The 21,110-nt window shown below is 39.4% G+C and overlaps 1 protein-coding gene across 5 annotated transcripts in view; it reads right to left on the bottom strand.

Annotated features, from left to right (window-relative positions):
* The window catches only part of LOC133469206 (zinc transporter ZIP11-like), an 85,215-nt gene that overhangs the window by 2,757 nt on the left and 61,348 nt on the right, over nt 1–21,110 (bottom strand). For all 5 annotated transcript variants that reach the window (XM_061755985.1, XM_061755987.1, XM_061755988.1 and 2 more), the window contains 2 exons: nt 11,263–11,421; nt 3,347–3,416 (listed from right to left, as the gene is read on the bottom strand). In XM_061755985.1, the coding sequence (XP_061611969.1) occupies nt 3,347–3,416; nt 11,263–11,421 (229 nt within the window). The remainder of the gene's footprint in view (nt 1–3,346; nt 3,417–11,262; nt 11,422–21,110) is intronic.

Here is a 21,110-nt window from a genome sequence, read left to right as displayed (position 1 = left end):
GCTCTAGATGCGAGTTTTCTCCAGGTTCGTTAAGCTTAGTTATGAGGATATTGGAACAGAAACTCAGCATTTGCAGTACGATTGACCTCACATGAAGGGTCTTTAATAATTAGAGTATTGGAGCTTTGCAGTACCGCATCAAAACACTAGATGTCACCAGCACATAATGGGGCAAGTTTCAATGATTAGCCATCCGTGAGCTATCCATTAATTTTCTATTCTGCTTGTCCTCATGAGGTTTAGGGTGAGCTGCTCTTCTCCCAACTGACTTTGGCAAAAGGCAGGAGAAACCCTGGACCGGTCACCAGTCAAGTCAATCACAGGGGACATATAAACACACTATCATTCATACTCACATTTACATCGATTTGACAGTCTGCAATAAACCTAATGTGCATAATTTTGGAAAGCGGGAGTAAGCAGGAGTAGCCAGAGAAAACCCACACAAGCACAAGGAGAACAAGCAAACTACATTGTAAGAGCAGATCAGAGATTCGCACCCAGAACATCAGAACTGTGAGGGAGACGTGCTAACCACTTGACTGCCAACACGTGTTGCATGACCGTATGTAGTAGTAGTAGTAATTGCCTTAAAATATGTTTCAAATAATTTGATCAGCACCCATACACCTCCATTTTACAGTGGGTAAGGAAAGTATTCTATTCAGACCCCCTCAAATTTTTCACTGTTATATTGCAGCCATTTGTTAAAATCATTTAAGTTCATTTTTTCCTCACTAATATACACACACAGCACCCCATATTGACAGGAAAAAAAAACTGAATTGTTGAAATTTTTGCACATTCAAAAAGAAAAACTGAAACATCACACAGCCATAAGTAAAGTATTCAGAGCCTTTGCTGTGACATTCGTATATTCAACTCGGGTGCTGTCCATTTCTTCTGATCATCCTTGTGATGGTTCTACACCTTCATTGGAGTCCAGCTGTGTTCGATTATACTGATTGGACTCGATTAGGAAAGCCACACACCTGTCTATATGAGACCTTACAGCTCACAGTGCATGTCAGAGCAAATGAGAATCATGAGGTCAAAGGAACTGCCTGAAGAGCTCAAAGACAGAATTGGCCAAGGTTCCAAAACAATTTATGATGCACTTGAGGTTCCTAAGAGCACAGTGGCCTCCATAATCCTTACGACCAGAACCCTTCCTAGAGCTGGCCGACCAGGAAAAATGAGAAATCGGGGGAGAAGAGCCTTGGTTAGAGAGGTAAAATAGAACCCAAAGATCACTATGAGATGCAGTCAGGAGATAGGAGAACGTTCTAGAAAGTCAACCAGCAGCCCTCCACCAGTCGTGGCTTTATGGCAGAGAGGCCCGACGGAAAGCCTCTCCTCAGTGCAAGACACATGAAAGCCTGCATGGAGTTTGCTAAAAAAAAAAAAACCCTGAAGGACTGCCAAGATGGTGAGAAATAAGATTCTCAGCCCAGCCCCACGTCAAAGTGGCATGTGTGGAGAAAAGCAGGCACTGCTCATCACCTGTCCAATACAGCCCCAACAGTGGCAGCATTATGCTGTGGGGGTGTTTTTCAGCTGCAGGGACAGGACGACTGGTTGCAATCGAAGGAAAGATGAATGTGGCCAAGTACAGGCATATCCTGGACGAAAACCTGAGCTCAAAAGGGTGCTTTCTAAGGGTCTGAATACTTATGGCTATGTTGATATCTCAGTTTTTCTTTTTTAATAAATCTGCAAAACATTACAACAATTACGCTTTTGTTTCTGTCAATATGGGTTGCTGTGTGTACATACAATGGCTGCAATATAACAAAGAGTGAAAGGGTCTGAATACTTTCTGTACCAGCTGTACCTATTGGGTCCAAATTATTAGCTTAGTGTATTATGTTTTACAGTAGATTAAGGAACATAAACGTTAAATAAAAGTAAGAAGTACACAGGAAATAAGTAAATTCACACCATCCTCATCTCGTTAAGTATACAAGGGAATGTTAAAAAGTTAAGACGTAAAAACAAAGTCCTGTGCACACTAACTTGCAAAGGTCACGTTTTATTTGACATTTATGTATCCAGGTAAGGCAATTGAGAACAGATTACCATTTACAATGCCGACCTTGCAGCAGAGTAAAGCAAAGCAAAAATAAAAAAATACGTAGACAAAAAAAACTCAGTGTGATAGTTACTGTACATAATACGTTACATTACAACATTGCACAACGTGTATGAAATGTTCAAAACAAGCTAAAAACAAGTGCAGCAATCACGTGCAGTCCCTGTCACTAACTTTTTAAACGACGATATTGGGAAAAAGGAGAACGTTTTATTTGTTGCAGAGTGGTCCAGTCATTTGGAGCACAAAAAGTGAAGAGTGACCAAAAGTAGTGTGGACTTTGCTGCGGTCTCAATCTTTTCACATTCTCACTTTAGGTCAAGAAAGAAGTTGATTTTTGTAGACTGTAAAACCAATACATTATCTTTCTTTGATGACAAGTTACAACGGGTAGTTCCGCTGCTTTTAATGTGAGTCTGCTTACTTTATGTATCCTTTAATATACGTACTTTTCTAGACAGGGGATCGATCTGCAGTTTATGACTTAGTTTTGTGACTAATCACAAATTTATAACAGTACGTTGGAAAGTGCTGTATTCAAGTGTGCTGATAACTATTCTTATACTTCTACGTAAACTAGTTAATTGTGCGCTGTTCGTAACCTTTATTACCTACCATAATGAATCTACAGAGAGGAAACAACACCGACACGGCTCTGCTACGGGGTAAGGATCAGGACTGAACTGACAACAGTCCGTGCAATTATACACGTTTCTTTTTTCTCGACTGAGAATTTTTCAAGTCCAGAAGCTTGTCCTTTTTAGGCTAGCATAAGACAGCATCTTCGCCACGACTCATACTTGTAGCCGACGACATCAAAACATTTCTTTAAATAAAGCCATGGACGGAGAATATCAGATTCCTGCTGTCCCCCGTTTTTTTTTTCCGCCTCATAAGTCTCCCAAGAGCTCAATCGATGAAGATTCCCTCCACGCTTGACTTGACCCATTTGTATTTACTCGATGTCTTTTTTACATCGTGTCGTCATCCACGGAAGTTGAAATAAGTAACAATCCAATTTTGACAAAGTAAGCAGTATAAAATACAGATATCAGTTTCAAATCTAGGGAGTAAGTAAAATGTTGTTAGGAAAAATAAAGACTCTAGTACAGATTGCTGAAAAATCAACTCATCTGTGTTGACTCTACTTAAAAGTTTTTCAATGCTCACTGAACTGAGGCCTTATGCTGACTTGTCAGGGTCATTCACGTTTCGTGGTTCCATTGTAGTCTTCAGGAAACCAACTGGCCTTACCTGGCGCTCTCAAATGTTGCAGAAGAAGTCTTCCCAATGGCCCCGAATCCAACTCCCACAGCTAAGCCCTCTGCAGAAAGAAGACCTTGAGTATGACATACAGTGGTACCCACGGAAAAGTGGGTACCAAGTGAAAGTATTCAGACCCCCCCTTAAAATTTTCACTCTTTTTTTATATTGCGGAATTGTTGAAATGTTTGCAGCTTTATTAAAAAAAGAAACGCTGAAATATCACACGGCCACAAGTATTCAGACCCTTTGCTGAGTATTTAGTAGAAGCCCCCTTTTGAGCTAATACAGCCATGAGTCTTTTTGGGAATGATGCAATGATGCAGTTTTTCACACCTGGATTTGGGGATCATCTGCCATTCGTTCTCGCAGATCCTCTCCAGTTCTGCCAGGTTGGATGGTGAACGTTGGTGGGCAGCCATATTCAGGTCTTTCCAGAGATGCTCAATTGGGTTTAAATCAGGGCTCTGGCTGGGCCATTCAAAAACAGCCACGGAGTTGTTCTGAAGCCACTCCTTTGGTATTTTAGCTGTGTACTCAGGGTTTTTGAAGGTGCACCTTCAGCCCAGTCTGAGGTTCTCAGCACTCTGGAGAAGGTTTTTGTCCAGGATATCCCTGTACTTGGCCGCATTCATCTTTCCTTCGATTGCAACCAGTCTCCCTGTCCCTGCAGCTGAAAAACACACCCACAGCATGATGCTGCCACCACCATGTTTCACTGTTGGGACTGTATTGGACAGGTGATAAGCAGCGCCTGGTTTTCTCTGCACATACCGCGTATAATTAAGGCCAAGAAGTTCTATCTTGGTCACATCAGACCAGAGAATCTTATTTCTCACCATCTTGGAGTCCTGCAAACTCCATGAACTCCACTTTCATGTGTCTTGCACTGAGGAGAGGCTTCCGTCGGGCCACTCTGCCATAAAGCCCCAACTGGTGGAGGGCTGCAGTGATGGTTGACTTTCTTGAACTTTCTCCCATCTCCTGACTGCAGTGATCTTTGGGTTTTTCTTTACCTCTCTCACCAAGGCTCTTCTCCCCCAATTGCTCATTTTAGCCGGACGACCAGCTCTAGGAAGGGTTCTGGTCGTCCCAAACGTCTTCCATGTAAGGATTATGGAAGCCACTGTGCTCTTGGGAACCTTAAGTGCAGCAGATTTTTTTTTTTACAACCCTGGACAGATCTGTGCCTTGCCACAATTGTCTCTGAGCTCTTCAGGCAGTTCCTTTGACCTCATGATTGTCATTTTCTCTGACATGCACTGTGAGCTGCAAGGTCTTATATAGACAGGGGTGTGGCTTTCCTAGTCAAGTCCAATCAGAATAATCAAACACAGCTGGACTCCAATGAAGGTGTAGAACCATTTTAAGGATGATCAGAAGAAATGGACAAGTTAAATATATCAGTGTCATAGCAAAGGGTCTGAATACTTATGGCTGCGTGATATTTCTTTTTTTTTTTTTTAATAAATCAGCAAAAAATTCAACAACTGTGTTTTTTTCTGTCAATATGGGGTGCTGTGTGTACATTAATGAGGAAAAACATGAACTTAAATGATTTTAACAAATGGCTGCAATATAACAAAGTGAAAAACTTAAGGGGGTCTGAAAACTTTCCGTACCCACTGTATCTGTAGCCTAGGCCTCCTTTTAAGCACAATTTCAGTTACTGTGGCAGGAGGAATTATTCAAAGAATAAAACTAATATGAGCAGACAGCACGAGGGCAATTTACAAATTGGAAAAATATGCTCATGAGCCAGGAATTATTTACACCGTGTGCATGGATGGCTTAATCCATGCTCCTGAGCTAACTAATTTGAATATAACATCCATCCATTTTCCATACAGCTTATCCTAACTAGGTTCGCGGGCGTGTTTGATCCTATGCCAGCTCTCTTCAGGCGATAGGCGGGGTACACCCTGAAGTGGTCGCCAGCCAATCACAGGGCACATATAAACAAACAACCACTCGCACTCACATTCCCACCTACGTGCACTTTAGAGTAATCAATCAACCTACCATGCATGTTTTTGGGATGTGGGAGGAAACCGAAGTGCCCGGAGAAAACCCAGGCAGGCACGGGGAGAACATGCAAACTCCACACTGGTGGGGCCAGGATTTGAATCCGGGTCCTCAGAACTGTGAGGCAGATGTGCTAACCAGTTGTCCACAGTGCCTCGTAAATATACCAATTCCCCCAATTATCTTCCTTGTAGGAGGAGAACTAGTTATGGCATTTAAAGATCTAAACTTACAGGCAGAAAAATAAATCATATCATAGCCCCCCAGGCTCTTGAGTCACCAGCAAGCGATCATGTGCATGCTTTGAAAGTCGACCACACAAGATTAATTCATAACGCAATAAGAGATTTTTTTTAGACGCTTACGTTTAGCTTTTTAAGTTAGCAGGGCCAATGCAGACTACAATTTGCTTTCAGTGGCAACAATAAAAAAAGAAAAACAAAAAGGCCAAGATTCCACTTTTCCTCCATGCAACAATTCAATTTTCTGAACGCAATTGGCATGGAGGAGCACCAAACACCGCATGGATGGAGCAACACTTTTATACAGACTACTCAGTGATTTTCAGTGGATCAAGTCATCAAATAAGATGTCACACAACATCTTTGCTCTAAGAGCTTAGGGCAAGTGCAGACATGACAGACTTAACAGTCTTCTTCACATCTTCCTCCCCCTCGCTCTTGCCGAGATGTTGCTGTGGTTACCCATGACACATTGGGAGGCTGCAGCCTGCTTGAAGCAGTCAATAATCTATTTAGGGGATTGAAAATTGACAATTAATGTGCCCTCATGATTTAAAGTTTACTTTAGGAGCAACTAGCATACAGGGAAAAGAAAAAAAAAATGGTGAAAAGTACATCCTACAGATGGCGATGGTGTTGATTATTACAGTATTGTTATTATATAAAGCATACTTTTCTGAACAAATGAGGTAGATTTATGACCCCTTTTAAAGTGCGACTTCTGTAGTTGGAGTCAAGGGTTATTGAACGCATAGAATTTGTTCTCCACTATGTAATCCAAACAAAACATTAGGAGAGGATGACATTGTTTCCACTGAGGACTAACTGTTCTTTCAAAATGACAGTAAAGGTTCTGCACATAAATACCAGTGCCTTTCACGACTCTCCGGCAGAGACAAACTGATGTTCACATGTACGGCGCAGTCAGGCAGGCCAAAATAATAAAAAGGAAGGCAGAAGGATCCACTTGAGTTCAAAGGTTTGAGTGCAGCAGAGACTATGCTAGAATTATTAAAGCCGTGCCATTCGGCCTTAAGCCACAGGTGAAAGTGGCATATCTAAAGAAAGCAAAGTGGAAACTTAAAAGGAGACAAGTGAAGAGATGAAGGCACGTGTGCGCATGCAACTTGAGAAGACAGCAGGATCTTCATCCCTGTGCTGCTGCAGAGGGCATGGAAGGCCACTTCATCATCACCCAACGCCTGTCATTGCCTAGGATAACGACACATTGGCTTCAATCTATCCCCCACTGCCCATCCAGGCAGACATAATGGGGCACCCTTTGGGGAGGAAAGCACTCTTTGCTTGCACTCAACCCTCTGCATATGAAATGCCACAAAGCCCTAGAAACTCTATTTGCACATTCACACAAGTTTGACTATCCATTAACAAGCTTTAGTATTTGGCCTTTGTACATACACTTTACTGAATATGGCAGATTTTTGTTTTTTTTATGTTATACAGTAAAACCTCTAACGTTGAATGCCCCTTAAGGCATACTATTCATATTTTGAGACTGAATTTCAAACTTATGCCTCTATAAAGTGTTAAAAAAAAAAAAAAAAACGTTTGACGTTAGAAGTTCCATTGTATTCAGAATCTGTTTTGAAGATAAAAGGCTTTTTTAAACTAGAACAAAGACTGCACAGTCCCTGGAATAAAAGCAACTTTTCTTTACATTTCCCAAATTCCAGTCCAGGGTGGAACTGCCCACAGGAATGAATGTCGTCATCAATGATTTGTGAGCATTCACAAGATTTGACAGGAATAAACAGGAAATGTTTGTATCTCGTTGCATAATCTTGGTTAAAATAAATTACCATATTTTATGCAAATTCAAGGGGATCCTAGGAATTACATAATCACTGTCCAATGAAACGTTCGTATCCTCAAAAAAAATTAAAAAAAAAAAGAAATCACTCTACACACACACACACACACTCACACACCACAATAGGATAATCTTTTAGAGAAATCCAAGAATCAGGCTTTTCCTAGCTTTGAGTGTGAGAGGAAAAATGCTCAAATAGGCCTGATGATAGGTATGCGTGTCCCTCGCTTAACTGATGGAAAGGAGATCAAAACAGCTCTCTACTGTATATGTTGGCTGTCATCCCCCTGAATTGTACACATTTTCTCGGAAAATAAGCTCTCCGCGGGATTCCACGAGTGTCCGAAGGCATCCATCCATAGAGTGGCTGTCTGTAGTGTTCAATCCCGGGAGGCAGTCGCGTTATTCTGCCGCTGACGACGAATTGCACAACAGAAACTGATTTCCACGGCTTTCTTCTCCTCCTACTCGCTCATTTTCGATCAACTGTGTCATCAATAATAGCTACCTCAGTCATCACTCAACAACTAATTCAATGCAACCAATTTAGGGGGTTGTCACTATGAAGAGATCGTAAGGCTATAGGTAATTTGTTCAACCGCTTGTTCATTAGATCACTTTGAACAATGGGTATTGAGTTGGAGGTACCGGTGAAGGTCGCTTTTTGGAATTCAGACCATTTACTGATCCAACAAAGCAATGCAGAGTTGGTAGTGGCAGAACCTCTTATTTGACTTACAATTAAACAGAGGTTTTACGAATCAACACTCGTCACAGCTGTTGTTATGTGAACCGGAACAGGCATTCAAGGGCCATGTACGTTGTTTCACACTGACACAGATTGTTCTTTTTCTAGAATGTGTTTATACGAGGCAGACAGAATAATAATAATAATAATAATAAACATCCACATGCTAATACACAAGATTTTAGCTTAGGACAACAGAACAATAAAAGGAAGTTTCCTGTTCGCGTCTCCTGACAGTAGTCTGGAGCATAGGTGAAAACTGGCTCGTTGCTCAGGGGCTGAAGTCAGGCCTACCTGGGCTTCAGGTCTTATACCACGCTTTCCCTCCAGTACAGAAACGAGTGGACGGATTTTGTGCAATGTGCACCGTTGCATGCACACATACACTTCCTTCATTCCTGACACTACTATATTCCCCTTAAAGGGGCTCTTAATCTGTTTTTTTTTTTTTTTTTTTTTAATGAACCTACAGTATATATTCAACCGTTTACTTTGTTGCCTGTTTACTTTTGACCAAAAATATTTTGCTGTTTCCACTGTTCTCAATTGTATTTAAATTTAAACAAATGTTTAAGACACTCAAAGTACTTGCGGTAATAAAAAATGTTTTTTTTTTAAATCTTGAATATGACCAACTTGAATGTGTGAGGAACAGCCTTGTGAACAATGTAGCTTGAAAATCATATTCCTATAATTGCACTTTTTTAGAATGTTCAATTTTTTTTTGTGTGTACACATAGTAGAGTAGCCTGATGGAAAATGTTTTGTCTAAGTTCTTATATGTCTATTTGTTACAAAACGTATTTGAAAACTAAAACAGATTGCTCATTTTAATTAAATCGAAGGTGCTTAATCAATTACAAAGCTTGTCATTAGATTTTTGAAAATCGATATTAAATATCAAATGTTTTCTTTTGATGTATTGGATTGTGAGGGCATTCAGACCTCATTGTTGCTGCTACGAAGCAGCAAACCTCTACGTCTACTGATATTTGTCACTGCCTTGTCCACACTTCACACCTCGCCTACATTCTGTCTGACAGTGAGTTTCAACAAATCTATGCAGGGAAAGAGGTGAAAGAATCTGACAGGAAAAGGGCATATTCTGAATAAATTATACTGTACATAAAAGGTGATGTCATCGTATGACCAACAAGTAGGCGTGTGCTGCCACATTCAATGAGTCGCCCACCTTCCTTGCAGCCACTCAAACGCAAAAGGGTTGCGGGGGGTCAAATCTTGAACACGTGTGACATTACATTAAAATTCTGCAAACACTGACGCTGATCATTCAGTCTCAAAATAGTTTGTGGTATAAATAACAACAATATGACATCAGCTACGAGAAGTTGAGCTGGTTCCAGCCAACATTATGATCCGAGTTGGGTAGTAACGTGCTCCCATTTACTCAAATATAATTTTCCATAAACTGTACTCAGATGAAATGTTATTTAAAGCAACAGCTGTAGCCTACTAATGATTTTATGATGATGATACTTTGACCCCTGATGATACTTTGACCCCAGAGAGATTTCATTTCCCAAAGGACTAAATATTTGATGAATCAAATCAGGTCAATCAACCTGAAGTCGACCTTTTAGTTTTCCCAGAAGAACTGATAGTAGTAGATCGTCCCTTGTGAAAGGGGCGGGGGGCAAAAAAAACAGACCCTTCATTGCAGTCGTTTTCATGGATCTCCACCAAATGACAATCAAGTTTACATCGAATCAGCCCCATGTCGATTAGAGAGCCTCTTCGCTGATCGATGGCGTGTTTATTATGCAGCTGGTGCTCCTGTTGTGCAAAAGAAAGCGCAAACCAAGGTGCCTTAGCTCCATTTTTCAGTTTCTGAATTTACCCCATTGAAGGTGAAAAATAGCACACGCTGCACCAGGAGTTTTCTTTTTATATACAGTCAGTGGCTATAAAAGGTCTACAAACCCCTGTTCAAATGGTAGGCTTGTGTGATATAAAATTATGAGACCAATATAATTCATTTCCAAACTTTTTCCACCATTAGTGTGGCCTATAACATGTACCTGTTTAATCCTTTTCGAGAGCAGAAGTAAAAAATAAACAACTTAGATATCGTGTGCACTGTGATGTGGCTATGTTCAGAGGTTCCCAACAAAAGGTATTCGTTTCATTTGGATGAATAATGTGCATAAAGCTGTGCATAAAATAGTTGTACAATTTAAAATGTTGTGATTTAAAATTAAAGCAATGATCCAATCCTATTCCCACTCAAAATATTGATACACTGTTTCTTTTTGTTTTGAAATTCAACAAACATAAAACATCATGCCTTCTCTCACAGTGAATTCCCAAAATAAATAATGTGTCTCTATTTATTCAGGTATGGTGGTGTTTACGATTTGTTTGAAAATTATGCAGCTTAATTAAGAATAATTAATAGGGAATAACGAATATGTGCCATTGTCTTTCCCCAATGGCACATGTCTGATTTTCTATGCTTGAAATTGGTAGAGAAGCACACATGGATATGTTGCAATTATGACCACATAAATGTCTGCAGAGACTGTTTTGTTTCTTGTACATTGTACATGAAATGATGCTTTTTTTTCTGGAGCATTACCTGGAGACGTAGCAACCACACAATTGGTTCTCCTGCTACGCACTTTGCTTGTGCCTAATTTGGATTTCATCCACATTTTCTAATTACGCAAATGTTGCTGTATCGTTTGAAAGAGCCCTGCCAATCACCAGTGATGTGTTAAATACTAAAGAGGCAAGAGGTCTGCATCTGACGTATGCCTTACTGGTGATGCATTGTTTCTGTTCAATAGGCTAACAATAGACTATTACAAACACAATGGCAATTTGTATAGGAACTAGGGATGTATGTGCTCAGCAACTAAAACTGAGTTTCATAAAAGAAATATCGATTTGTGGATTTGTTTTAATCAAAGTTCCTGACTCGTAATGCAGCATGTAAAAAGAAAATTTGGGGTTGCAGTCATAACAATGTTTTTGATCAAATATATTAACTGATAAATTATTCAGCTTCCTTTAACATCCTTTCCTAATGGCTTGTTCTCACCTGGAATGTTGTGAATAGTGATGGCAAAGATGAGGAGAAGGATGCGTCTCCAGCTGCTTCCTGATTGGCCAGTCACTCCCAGGTATTTGCTTTCTGTTTCTTGATCATCTGAGTTACTCCAATGAGATACTCTCTTCCTCGGTAGTTGAAGCCCCTCCTCTGTTTTAATGGAAAAAACAAAAACAAGGGAAAAACAACTAAATATCAAAAGATTAAGAGGCAATACCAATAGAGAAATGGGGGAATTTTGTTGAAGACACCACTGAACGAGATCCCAAAAATGATGACAGAAGACTCTGATCAATTCTAGAATCATCCAATTAAGTTTGTTATACTATGGTTCAATATTTAAAAAAAAAAAAAAACATGGTGAAGTTCTTCTCGGCCAGAACTGAGGCGCTTTGTAATGGTGAAGCAGCGACGAGTTGCACTGTCTTGCCTCCTCTCAGGCACTGAACGAAGCAAACACAGCGGAATTTCTCTCTCGGCTGGGCAGCCCACATTTAGGGGGAAAAAACTACATTGGCGGTGTCGGTTGGAAATATACAATATCTTTTTCTGACACCTGTCGTGGAACTTTTCTGACACACATATAATTAGACTTGATGATTGTAGTCTTCCCACTTACACAATCCACGGATAATTCTATCTACAAACAAATTTGTTCATACTCTAGTAAATCCCAACAACGACATACTGTAGATGCCATGGAGATATTGGTAAGGTGTAGCTTGGCTCTTTCGTAAGCAATGGGAAGATGATGCCAATGCATCCTTGAGGATTATTTAGAACCCCAAGTTGCCCTTAGAAACATGTTGCCATATTAAATGTCTTTAGAAAATATAAAATATTTGCTACTGGCTCATCTGAAGCACAACAAAACATGCTAATGTTTATTTCTTTGCAAGGTTGGAATGCATTTCACACAATTTATTTATTTATTTTTTTTAGTTTAAATGATTCATTATATATATAAGAGATAATGGTAATTATAAGCTACAAAAAAGGCTATTGATGGTGTATTCATTCACATATTTGACTTTGCAGTTGGCATGGTGATTGCATCCCACTTTGTTGCTCTGGCAATCAGTCCAAGGTGTAGTCAACCATTAGCCCTACAGCAGCTGAAATAGGCTCCAGTCCCTGTTGTGAACATGAATAAGATAAGTGGTATAGCTAATTGGTGGATAGATGGTTATGGAAAATTGTAACAAAACTACTTAGGGTCATTCTAGATCTAAATTAATATCGAAACAGCAATTTCCAAAAAGATAAGACATCTTATCACATGTTCAAACCCTTGACTGTAATTTTGTTGCTTGTGGTAAGGCCAGCAACAAGAAAAGAAGCTTAAATTAAATGATTTTTTAACCTGTTCTATGTTAACAAAAACTAGGTGGCAGAATTATTAAGTGTGGAATCTTTCAAGCTCAAGATGCCATGATCCTAGATGAGGTTTTAAGGGACAACATGGCATAATGTAAAATAAGTTAGAAAGGACACCTACACACAAAGTAAAATATAAATCCTTAAAAACTCCTCAGAGAAAGCATGAACCTGACCCACCACTGAGGTGATGTATTGGCAAGAGTGCCATTTGAATTGCGCAGCCCCCCCAAAAAAGCCTTGAACGTTAAGTGCTTTCATTAGCTAGCTTTTTTTGCGAAAGAAATGCAGACATGCTTCACTGCTTTTAATAAAACACTTGAGATATCAGCTTTGGTCATGCTGGAAGACACATTCCACTTCTTATTTAGCTACAATCTCCCTCCAAAAGCGGATTTCAGCATGCATTCTAAATCTTTGCCCATCCTTGAGGAATAAAACCCCTTCTATTAGCAAATACTGCCAAGCACCCGTCTGTTATGGTAGCAATATGTCATTTTGTATCCAATCTATTTTCTAGTGTGGCCATGGATGTGGATTAGCTCTGCACAAACAATCCGTCTGCCGATGCTCATAGGGTATTTCTGCTATCAACCCATAGACATACTGTTTTAGCCTCATACCTGGAGCTCCCATCTTGTACCAGGAACCCCCAACTGTGCTTAAAACAATCTTACAAGTTATTTCCTGTTTGCAATTGCCATATTCATCTTTTATCCAGCTCTTGTTTGGGTCACTACAAATAATGGCAATAGCAACAAGCAAAGCAACCTTCTGTTCCTGATCAATTTCACATCCGTTTTAAGTGACGTACACTGCATGTGCATGCGGGACAATATTAACATCCACTTTTTAATCGATTAATTAATCAGGGGTTGTCGTTGCCACCTTTGTTCACCGTGGCACAAATGATCAAGATCTTCGCAACATAACAACCAAGTTAGAAGCTTATAAATTGGAATCTAAAATTTACTTCATAACAAAATGACCCTTGAGATCGCAACTTTGATCAGCCCAGCGTCACTCATGTCAAAAGAAAAAAGGGGAAAAGGACAACAGAGGCACCAAAAATTAGAATAAGATATGCATTCTTTCCAGATTTGTTTTGACAACCCTCATTCATCACATTTAGTCAAACAGTGATCAGTGACATTATCAGCAGCTGGGGAGCTACTGGTCATTCCTTTGCTGTGGATGGCGCTGATAAAGATTCTGTCAGTCAAAGATGGGCACAAGCGTGACACGGTCAAATGGAGCCAACCTCAGATATTAAAACAAATCGAAAGGGATCCTGCAGCCTTCATATGAGCGCATACATTTTCACACTGAACAGCTCCACACCTGCCTCCTCTTTGTATTCTGTGATGCAGTGTGTGTGTGCAGTAGCACAACAACAGCAGTGGCATTGGCAAACAAAAGGGATAAAGCCTGGTCAGATGGATATGCTCCCACCGCTCTCCAAAATTGTTATTGTTACGCAATTACTGGTGGATGATGAGTTTGAGCCGTGCTTTTAAAGTACGGAAAATTCTCGTTTATCATGGGGCCTACGTTCCAGAAAACCCCCGCAGTAAATGAAATCTGCAAAGTAGCAACCAATTCGTTATCCTATTATATAAATATATACCTTTTGTAAATACCCTAATTGATTTAATATTCAGCTAATTAATGTTTCAGATCAAATTAAAAAGATAGCATTGTTGAAATTGCGCCTGTCTGAGTATGTCCAACGGTTTACATGTTAAAATTTTAACTTGAGTTCCTCTTTTAAGAATGTAGGCTTTTATTTTGAAAAGGTACACACCGAAACTCACTATTTTGGCACAAATGGTAACTTCATAACACAAGAGTAAAACTAAAGTAACGAGACAACAAGAAAAAGATTGAAGAATGGAACCAAATACTCAAATTACGTTTATTCTTTGAGCTACCCTCTGATGAGGCACATGATTAGTGTTTGCGACACTGTGAGACAATGTTTATGTGAATTTTGTCCCAATTCATTGTGATGTAAAGTAGCTACTTTTACTTTTTCTACAATGTTAAGACAATTTTAAGCTAGCAAACCTACTGTTTCTACTGTCTACCCAGTATGGTAAGATAATGCTTTATTTTTTTGTGTTCGTCATTAGCTCTTACGCTACCTTGGTTTGAAAGCTTTAAGTAAACCTTTAAAAGTATCACTGAAAGAGTCAAACCATCTCTCGGTGGGATAGCTACAAGTTTCATATCTGCATTTCAATGCCAATTTTTGAAACTGCACTTCGGAGTGAGGTGCAGGCCTGCAGGGATTTATCCACTTGAGGTCACCATCCACACTCACAACACAAGCACATGCCTATTGGGCATGCTTGCGTGATGTAAACAGCCCTTTTAGACATGGTGCGAACAGGCAATTTCCAGGGTAAACCATTTGCACTGTTCCTCACACTGATAGTCCGGGCACTGTAGTCAGGAAAAAGCATTATTGGTACCCAGAATTAATTGCGGTGATATTTTATTTTTGGGTGCATTGTAGCCTGCTTTGTTCGCTTATCACTTGCTGTCAGTACAGCAAACACCTTTTTGTTTACAGTCTTTTGACGAAAGCGAAGAGCGTGACATCACATGGCTTTTTGTGTCGCATTTTTGCACGCTTGGAATTTTTATCGTGTGAACACAAACCAAATTATACCAAAGGGCAGAATCGTACTAGAGAAAGTTAAGTTAAATGAGGTAATCTGACTGTCTATGATATCTTTAGTCTAATCTATTTATCCAAAAGAATATTTGAAAGCCTGTTAAGGTGCTCAAGGTATGTCCAACCAGGAGGAAGCCCTGAGCCCGCACTGATTATGCCTCAGAGCTGTAATGGAAACGCCTCAGTGTCCTCTTAGTGGAGGTGGACAAGGTGGCAAAAGTCACGGAAGTCTGCAAGTCTCTGTTCAGACTGCTGCCCCTGCAGCTCTGTGCGGGCCAGTGAAGTTCATCCATACCCAACTCCTTTATGGACCTTGCTTTGTTTACTGAGACACAGTCGTGTTAGAACAAAAAAAAAAGGTCTACCCCAAACTGCTCCCACAACAGTGCAAGGGTACAACGGTCTAAAATGCCGTGGTGAGCTGAAGAAATAAGATACAGAGGGGAAACTAATGGGTCTACCCCAGTAACGCTATGCTGAGAAATACAGGAGACAAAAGGGAAGGAGAAGAGCCAAAGCCTTAGAGAAAGTGACCTCGGGTTTCTGATCAACTGTCCAAAAGCAAAGCTGTAAAGCCATTAGCAACTAGTTATTTGCCTAAAGGCATAAATATCCACAACTTGAAAATAGGAGCCCTCCCCATGTAAGGACGGGAACCTCAGCTGAGCAAAGTTTGGTCGATGCTGTAACTGAAGGGCCATTTGTTCACACTGGTCTCATACAGTGCGTTGAAAAAGTATTGGCTCCCTGCAAGTAAATTTTGTTTTGCATAGTTTCCCCACTTTAATATTTAAGATCATCAAACAAAGGTAAATATGACCCAAGTGAACCTAAAATGGTGTTCGTTGATTTTATGTATTAAGGGGGGGGGAAAACTAATCAGTTATCTGGCCCTGTGTGAAAAAGTAATTATCCCCTTGTTAAATCACAAATTAATTGTGGCTAATCACATTTTTGGGGTTCATTTTCACAGATCACACCCGAGCCTGATTACCTCCAGATCTGTTCAATCAAGAAATCACTTAAACAGAATCTGTCCCGACAAAATCAAGTTGGACAAGCAAATAAATAAATAAATCTAGAAAAGAAGTTCCAGAACAGTCGAGAAATACAGTAATTGACATCTATCAGTCTGGAAAGGGTGAGAAAAGCAATTTCTGAAGCTTTCGGATTCCAGCGAACCATAGGGAGAGCCATTATCCACAAATGGAAAAAACATGGAACAGTGGTGAACCTTCCCAGGAATCTCCGGCCTACAAAGATTACCTAGAGAGGACAGCAATGGCTCATCAAGAAGCCCACAAAGAAACTGAGGACAACTTCTAAATAATTGCAGGCCTCCCTTGCCTCAGTTAAGGTCAGTGTTCATAACACAACAATAAGGTAGAAACTGGTCAAAAATGGCATCCGTGGCAGAGTTCCAAGGCGAATGACCACTGCTGACCAAAAAGAACATAAAGGCTCGGATTACGTTTGCAAAAAAAAATAATAATAATTTGAATGACTTCCAAGACTTTTGGGGGAATATTATATGGACTGAGATGAAAGTTGAGCTTTTTGGAAGGTGTGTGTCTCGTTACATCTGGCGTAAATGTAGCACAGCATTTCAGAAAAAAAACATCATACCAACAGTCAAACATGGTGGTGGTAGTGTGGTGGTCTTGAGCTGTTTTTGCTCCTTCAGAAACTGGACTACTTGCTATGATTGATGGAACCACAAATTCTGCTCTTTAAGAGAAATGTTCAGCAATCAGTTTGACCTCAAGCTGAAGCGCACATGTTCTGCAGCAGGATAACGATCCAAAACACACCAGCAAGTCAACTTCTGAATGGCTTAAAACAATAAAATGGCGGTATTGGAGTGGCCTAGTCAAAGTCCAGACTGTAACCCGATTGAAATGTAGTGGCACGACCTTAAAAAGGCTGTTCATGCTCAAAAGCCTTCAATTTTTGCTGAATTCAAACATTCCTGTAAGGAAGAGTGGGCCAAAACATTTCCACACAGATGTGAAAGACTCATTGCCAGTCATAGAAAACGCTTGATTCCAGTTGTTGCTGGTGAGGATGGACCCAACTAGTTATTAGATGTAGGGGGCCATTACTTTAAATCACCATTTAAAAACAACATTTTAAATTCACTTGAGTTATATTTGTCTTATATTTACATTTGTTTGATGATCTTTAACATTAACATGGGGAAACAATACAAAAATCTAAGAATTTGAGAAGGGGGCTAATACTTTTTCACGGTATTGTATCCTGTCCCAACTGATCTTTTTAAACATAATGTTCTTTATTTAAATCTTCACATCGACATTTGAAGTCACATAATGGGGGTATGGGTATTTGTACAAATAAATATTGTCTTTGAGCCCCAAACCATGCTAGCCTGCTTAAAAATATTGATTTTCATTACTCCACCATTATGATCTTTCAAGAACATATTCAATGCAATTGCATTTTTATTTACTTATTTTTTTTATTAAAATAATCATTATTGCGGGGCCATTTGTAAACCGATGCAACAAAAAATTTCAGCCTAGTTTTCTATCCCAAGAAGACGAAAGTGGGTAACAATGCAGCAACGATGCCATAAGGGGAAAGACAAACTATCGGTATTCTAATGTGTAGTGATTATGCATCAAATAAGGATATGGCCATTGTAATTGTCTAGGGAAGATTTTCTTGGCCCAACATATTAAAAAATAATGACATCATGTGCCTGCTCCTATGCTATCTCTGGACTCCATTCATTTTGTTCTGAGTCATAACAGACCAAAAAAAAAAAAAAAAAAAAAAACATACTCCAAATATAGCATACAGTTGACCCCAGCTATTTTCCGGGGATATGGAATGGGCCCAACCGTGAATTGTGAAAATCCACGAATCATTGATGCTTGGGCTGCACGATTATGGCCAAAATAATAATCAGGATTATTTTGATCAATATTGAAATCACGATTATTAATCACGATTATTCCTCATGTTAGGGAAAAATCTATTTTTATTGTACTACTTTTCAACAAACAACATGGAGCAGTTTTCAGTGCAAAATAAATCCTTAAATGAGAATAAATGTTTGATAATAAAAAATGTACCCAAATTGTTTCTACTGTAATAAGGGCTAGCTGAATAAATGTGCTATACAAAGTGCAAGTCCAAATTGTGTGAAGCAAATACCGTGAATTCATAAAACGCAATAACATTAGGTTGTAAGCGCCGACTTTTCGTTTGAAAATCCCCGTCGTCAATATAAATTGTCAAGGATGGTACGTGTCCTTTGCTATGCTTGACCATTGGTCAGACGTGCACGGTCACAAACTGCAAAGAACTCGACAGTTGTGATTTTCCTCTCGGCGTTTTTTCATTGTGGTCAGGCCAGCCAAAAAGTTGAAGTCAAGGTAGCCGCGACAACGACTGTTAATAGTGTCTTACCGTAACACGCCTCATCTCCGCCAACGTGCTGAGAGGGCCAACTTCAAAATAAAAGCCTCATATATTACAACATTGGACATCAATGCTATTTTAGGCTTTTATTTTAAAGTTGTCCATGGAGCACATTGCCGGCCCTTAATGAAGCCATAAGTTTGCAACCCTGGTAGACAGACAAGACAAACAAACACTCCCATTCACACCGTCCGTCTCTGAGTAGGAACTGAACCCACGCTGCCTGCCCCGATATACAGTGACATCAAGGGAGAAATCCAAGATACACGTACAACCCCAATTCCAATTAAGTTGGGATGTTGTGTTAAACATAAAGACAGAATACAATGATTTGCAAATCATGTTCGACCTATATTTAATTGAATACACTACAAAGGCAAGATATTTAATGTTCAAACTGATAAACTTTATTGTTTTTAGCAAATAATCATTAACTTAGAATTTTTATGTTCAGTTCCCAAACGTTTACTGAATGTTGTTAAAAGAAAAGGTGATGTAACACAGTGGTCAACATGAGCCTGTCCCAGCTTTTTTGGAATGTGTTGCAGCCATAAAATTCTAAGTTAATGATGCTGCTACTGTGGCACTGTATTTATTCTGTGAAACATCTCAATTGCCTAATTTGTTTCTTCTGAAAGAGCAAAAAGTGAAAAACAATAATTGACAATAATTGCTTTGCATTACCTGCTGCAATGTTTTATAGCCGTTGCGTTATTATCAATTTCGGGTAAAAGAGGATCAAGAGGCCAAAAATTGCCCCTTATGTGCAATTGAAAACCGCAATTAGTCTCTTTCAGTCTCATCCATCACCATCCAGGCCACACAACATTTCAAAACAAAGTGATGCATGTGTTGACAAGGCTATATTTTTCCCCTTACCCTATAATTATAAGGCATTAAGGCCTTGCCATTTTCATCACATTCATGGAACAAAATAAAGCTGCCAAGTAACTCTAAATAAATGCTGCTTTCTACTAACATAGAGGGTTGTTTTTTAGTACAACTTCTTCTCAATTCTAGAGAGAACAGGCTGCTGTAGTTGTTATGGTGAGCGTGGCACATAGCATAGCACATGCCATCTATTCACACACATCCAGGCATGGCACTAACTCTGATCTCCTGAGAAATCCAAGTGCTATTTTCTTTACCAAGATCAATAGAGAAATTGGCTGCAATTGTCTGCAGATTACTGAGATTGTTACCAATTTATTTCATATGTTAAAGAGTATGGATATTGTTATATTTTATTTTATTATCTGTAAGCCGCACTGAAGGCTGAAAGTGTACTGTATGTGACAACAGAGCCATCAACTTGATGTAGTGTACCATAAAGTCAATTGTTGAACTATACCAACAACACCTACCGGCAACCAAACTGGGCCCCAAGTGCCACACCAGTTGCTTTTGTGAGAGACAGACAGTGACAAAATGACAAGTATTAGAGGGGAAATAATGGTGCCAGTAAACGACCAATCCTTCATGTGCTTATTGACCAATGTTGCCAGGCAACTGTGACCTTGGTAGGGGAAACGAAGTAGTGACATACAGATACGTTTACACATAAGCACACAAAAACACCTCTCCTCCATGATGATATCATGGGAAACTAGTATAAAGACTGACCATGCCCCTATTACTTTATCATGTCGGCAAACAGATTCATTAAACAAATTGAAAAATACATTCATAACATTGGAATCCTTTTTTTTTTTTTTTCCCACTGGTCTAATACTTGTCAGAGCATACACTGCTGATTTCAGTAATTGCCACTTATCACAAACAAATAAGCTACAAATAAATGGGGAGGCCTTGGTTGAATAATTTTCAATGAAAATGTATTAAATTTAAAAAAAAAAAAAAAAAAACTATTTAATGGACAATATTTTATATGAATCCTGTTATTAAGAGTTCAGAATCACCACGGCGCCTGAGGCTACAATATAGATTTCAATTAGAGTAAGAGTTAAGGTCATTGATTGATTATGCAGCTGACAAATGTTCAGCCTTGCCAGAGGTCTGCACATTTTCGAGTGCTGTTATGGATTTATTTTAGGTAAACAATGGCCAAATGCAGAACTTTACAAGAAATATAGACTATTGGGCTGAAAATTACTTTTAGAGGTAGGCATTAAAGCAAGTATTACTTTTATATCCGCGCTTAAATTGAGCCAATGTGCAGATTTACAGCAGCTTAAAAAATTGCAGGGCAGGTCAGCTACTAAGATGTACTGTATTTCACAATGTTTTCTTCAACTAATTAAACTTTTTCCAGTTTCGAGTGGGGATGGGAATTGGGCGGAATTTAATTAACAGCGTAAATGAATGATAAATTAGT

The sequence above is a fragment of the Phyllopteryx taeniolatus genome, chromosome 19 (assembly GCF_024500385.1).
Source record: "Phyllopteryx taeniolatus isolate TA_2022b chromosome 19, UOR_Ptae_1.2, whole genome shotgun sequence".
Classification (NCBI taxonomy): Eukaryota; Metazoa; Chordata; class Actinopteri; order Syngnathiformes; family Syngnathidae; genus Phyllopteryx; species Phyllopteryx taeniolatus.
Note: the sequence above shows the minus strand (reverse complement) of the source record. Positions and strands in the feature narration are given on the sequence as shown.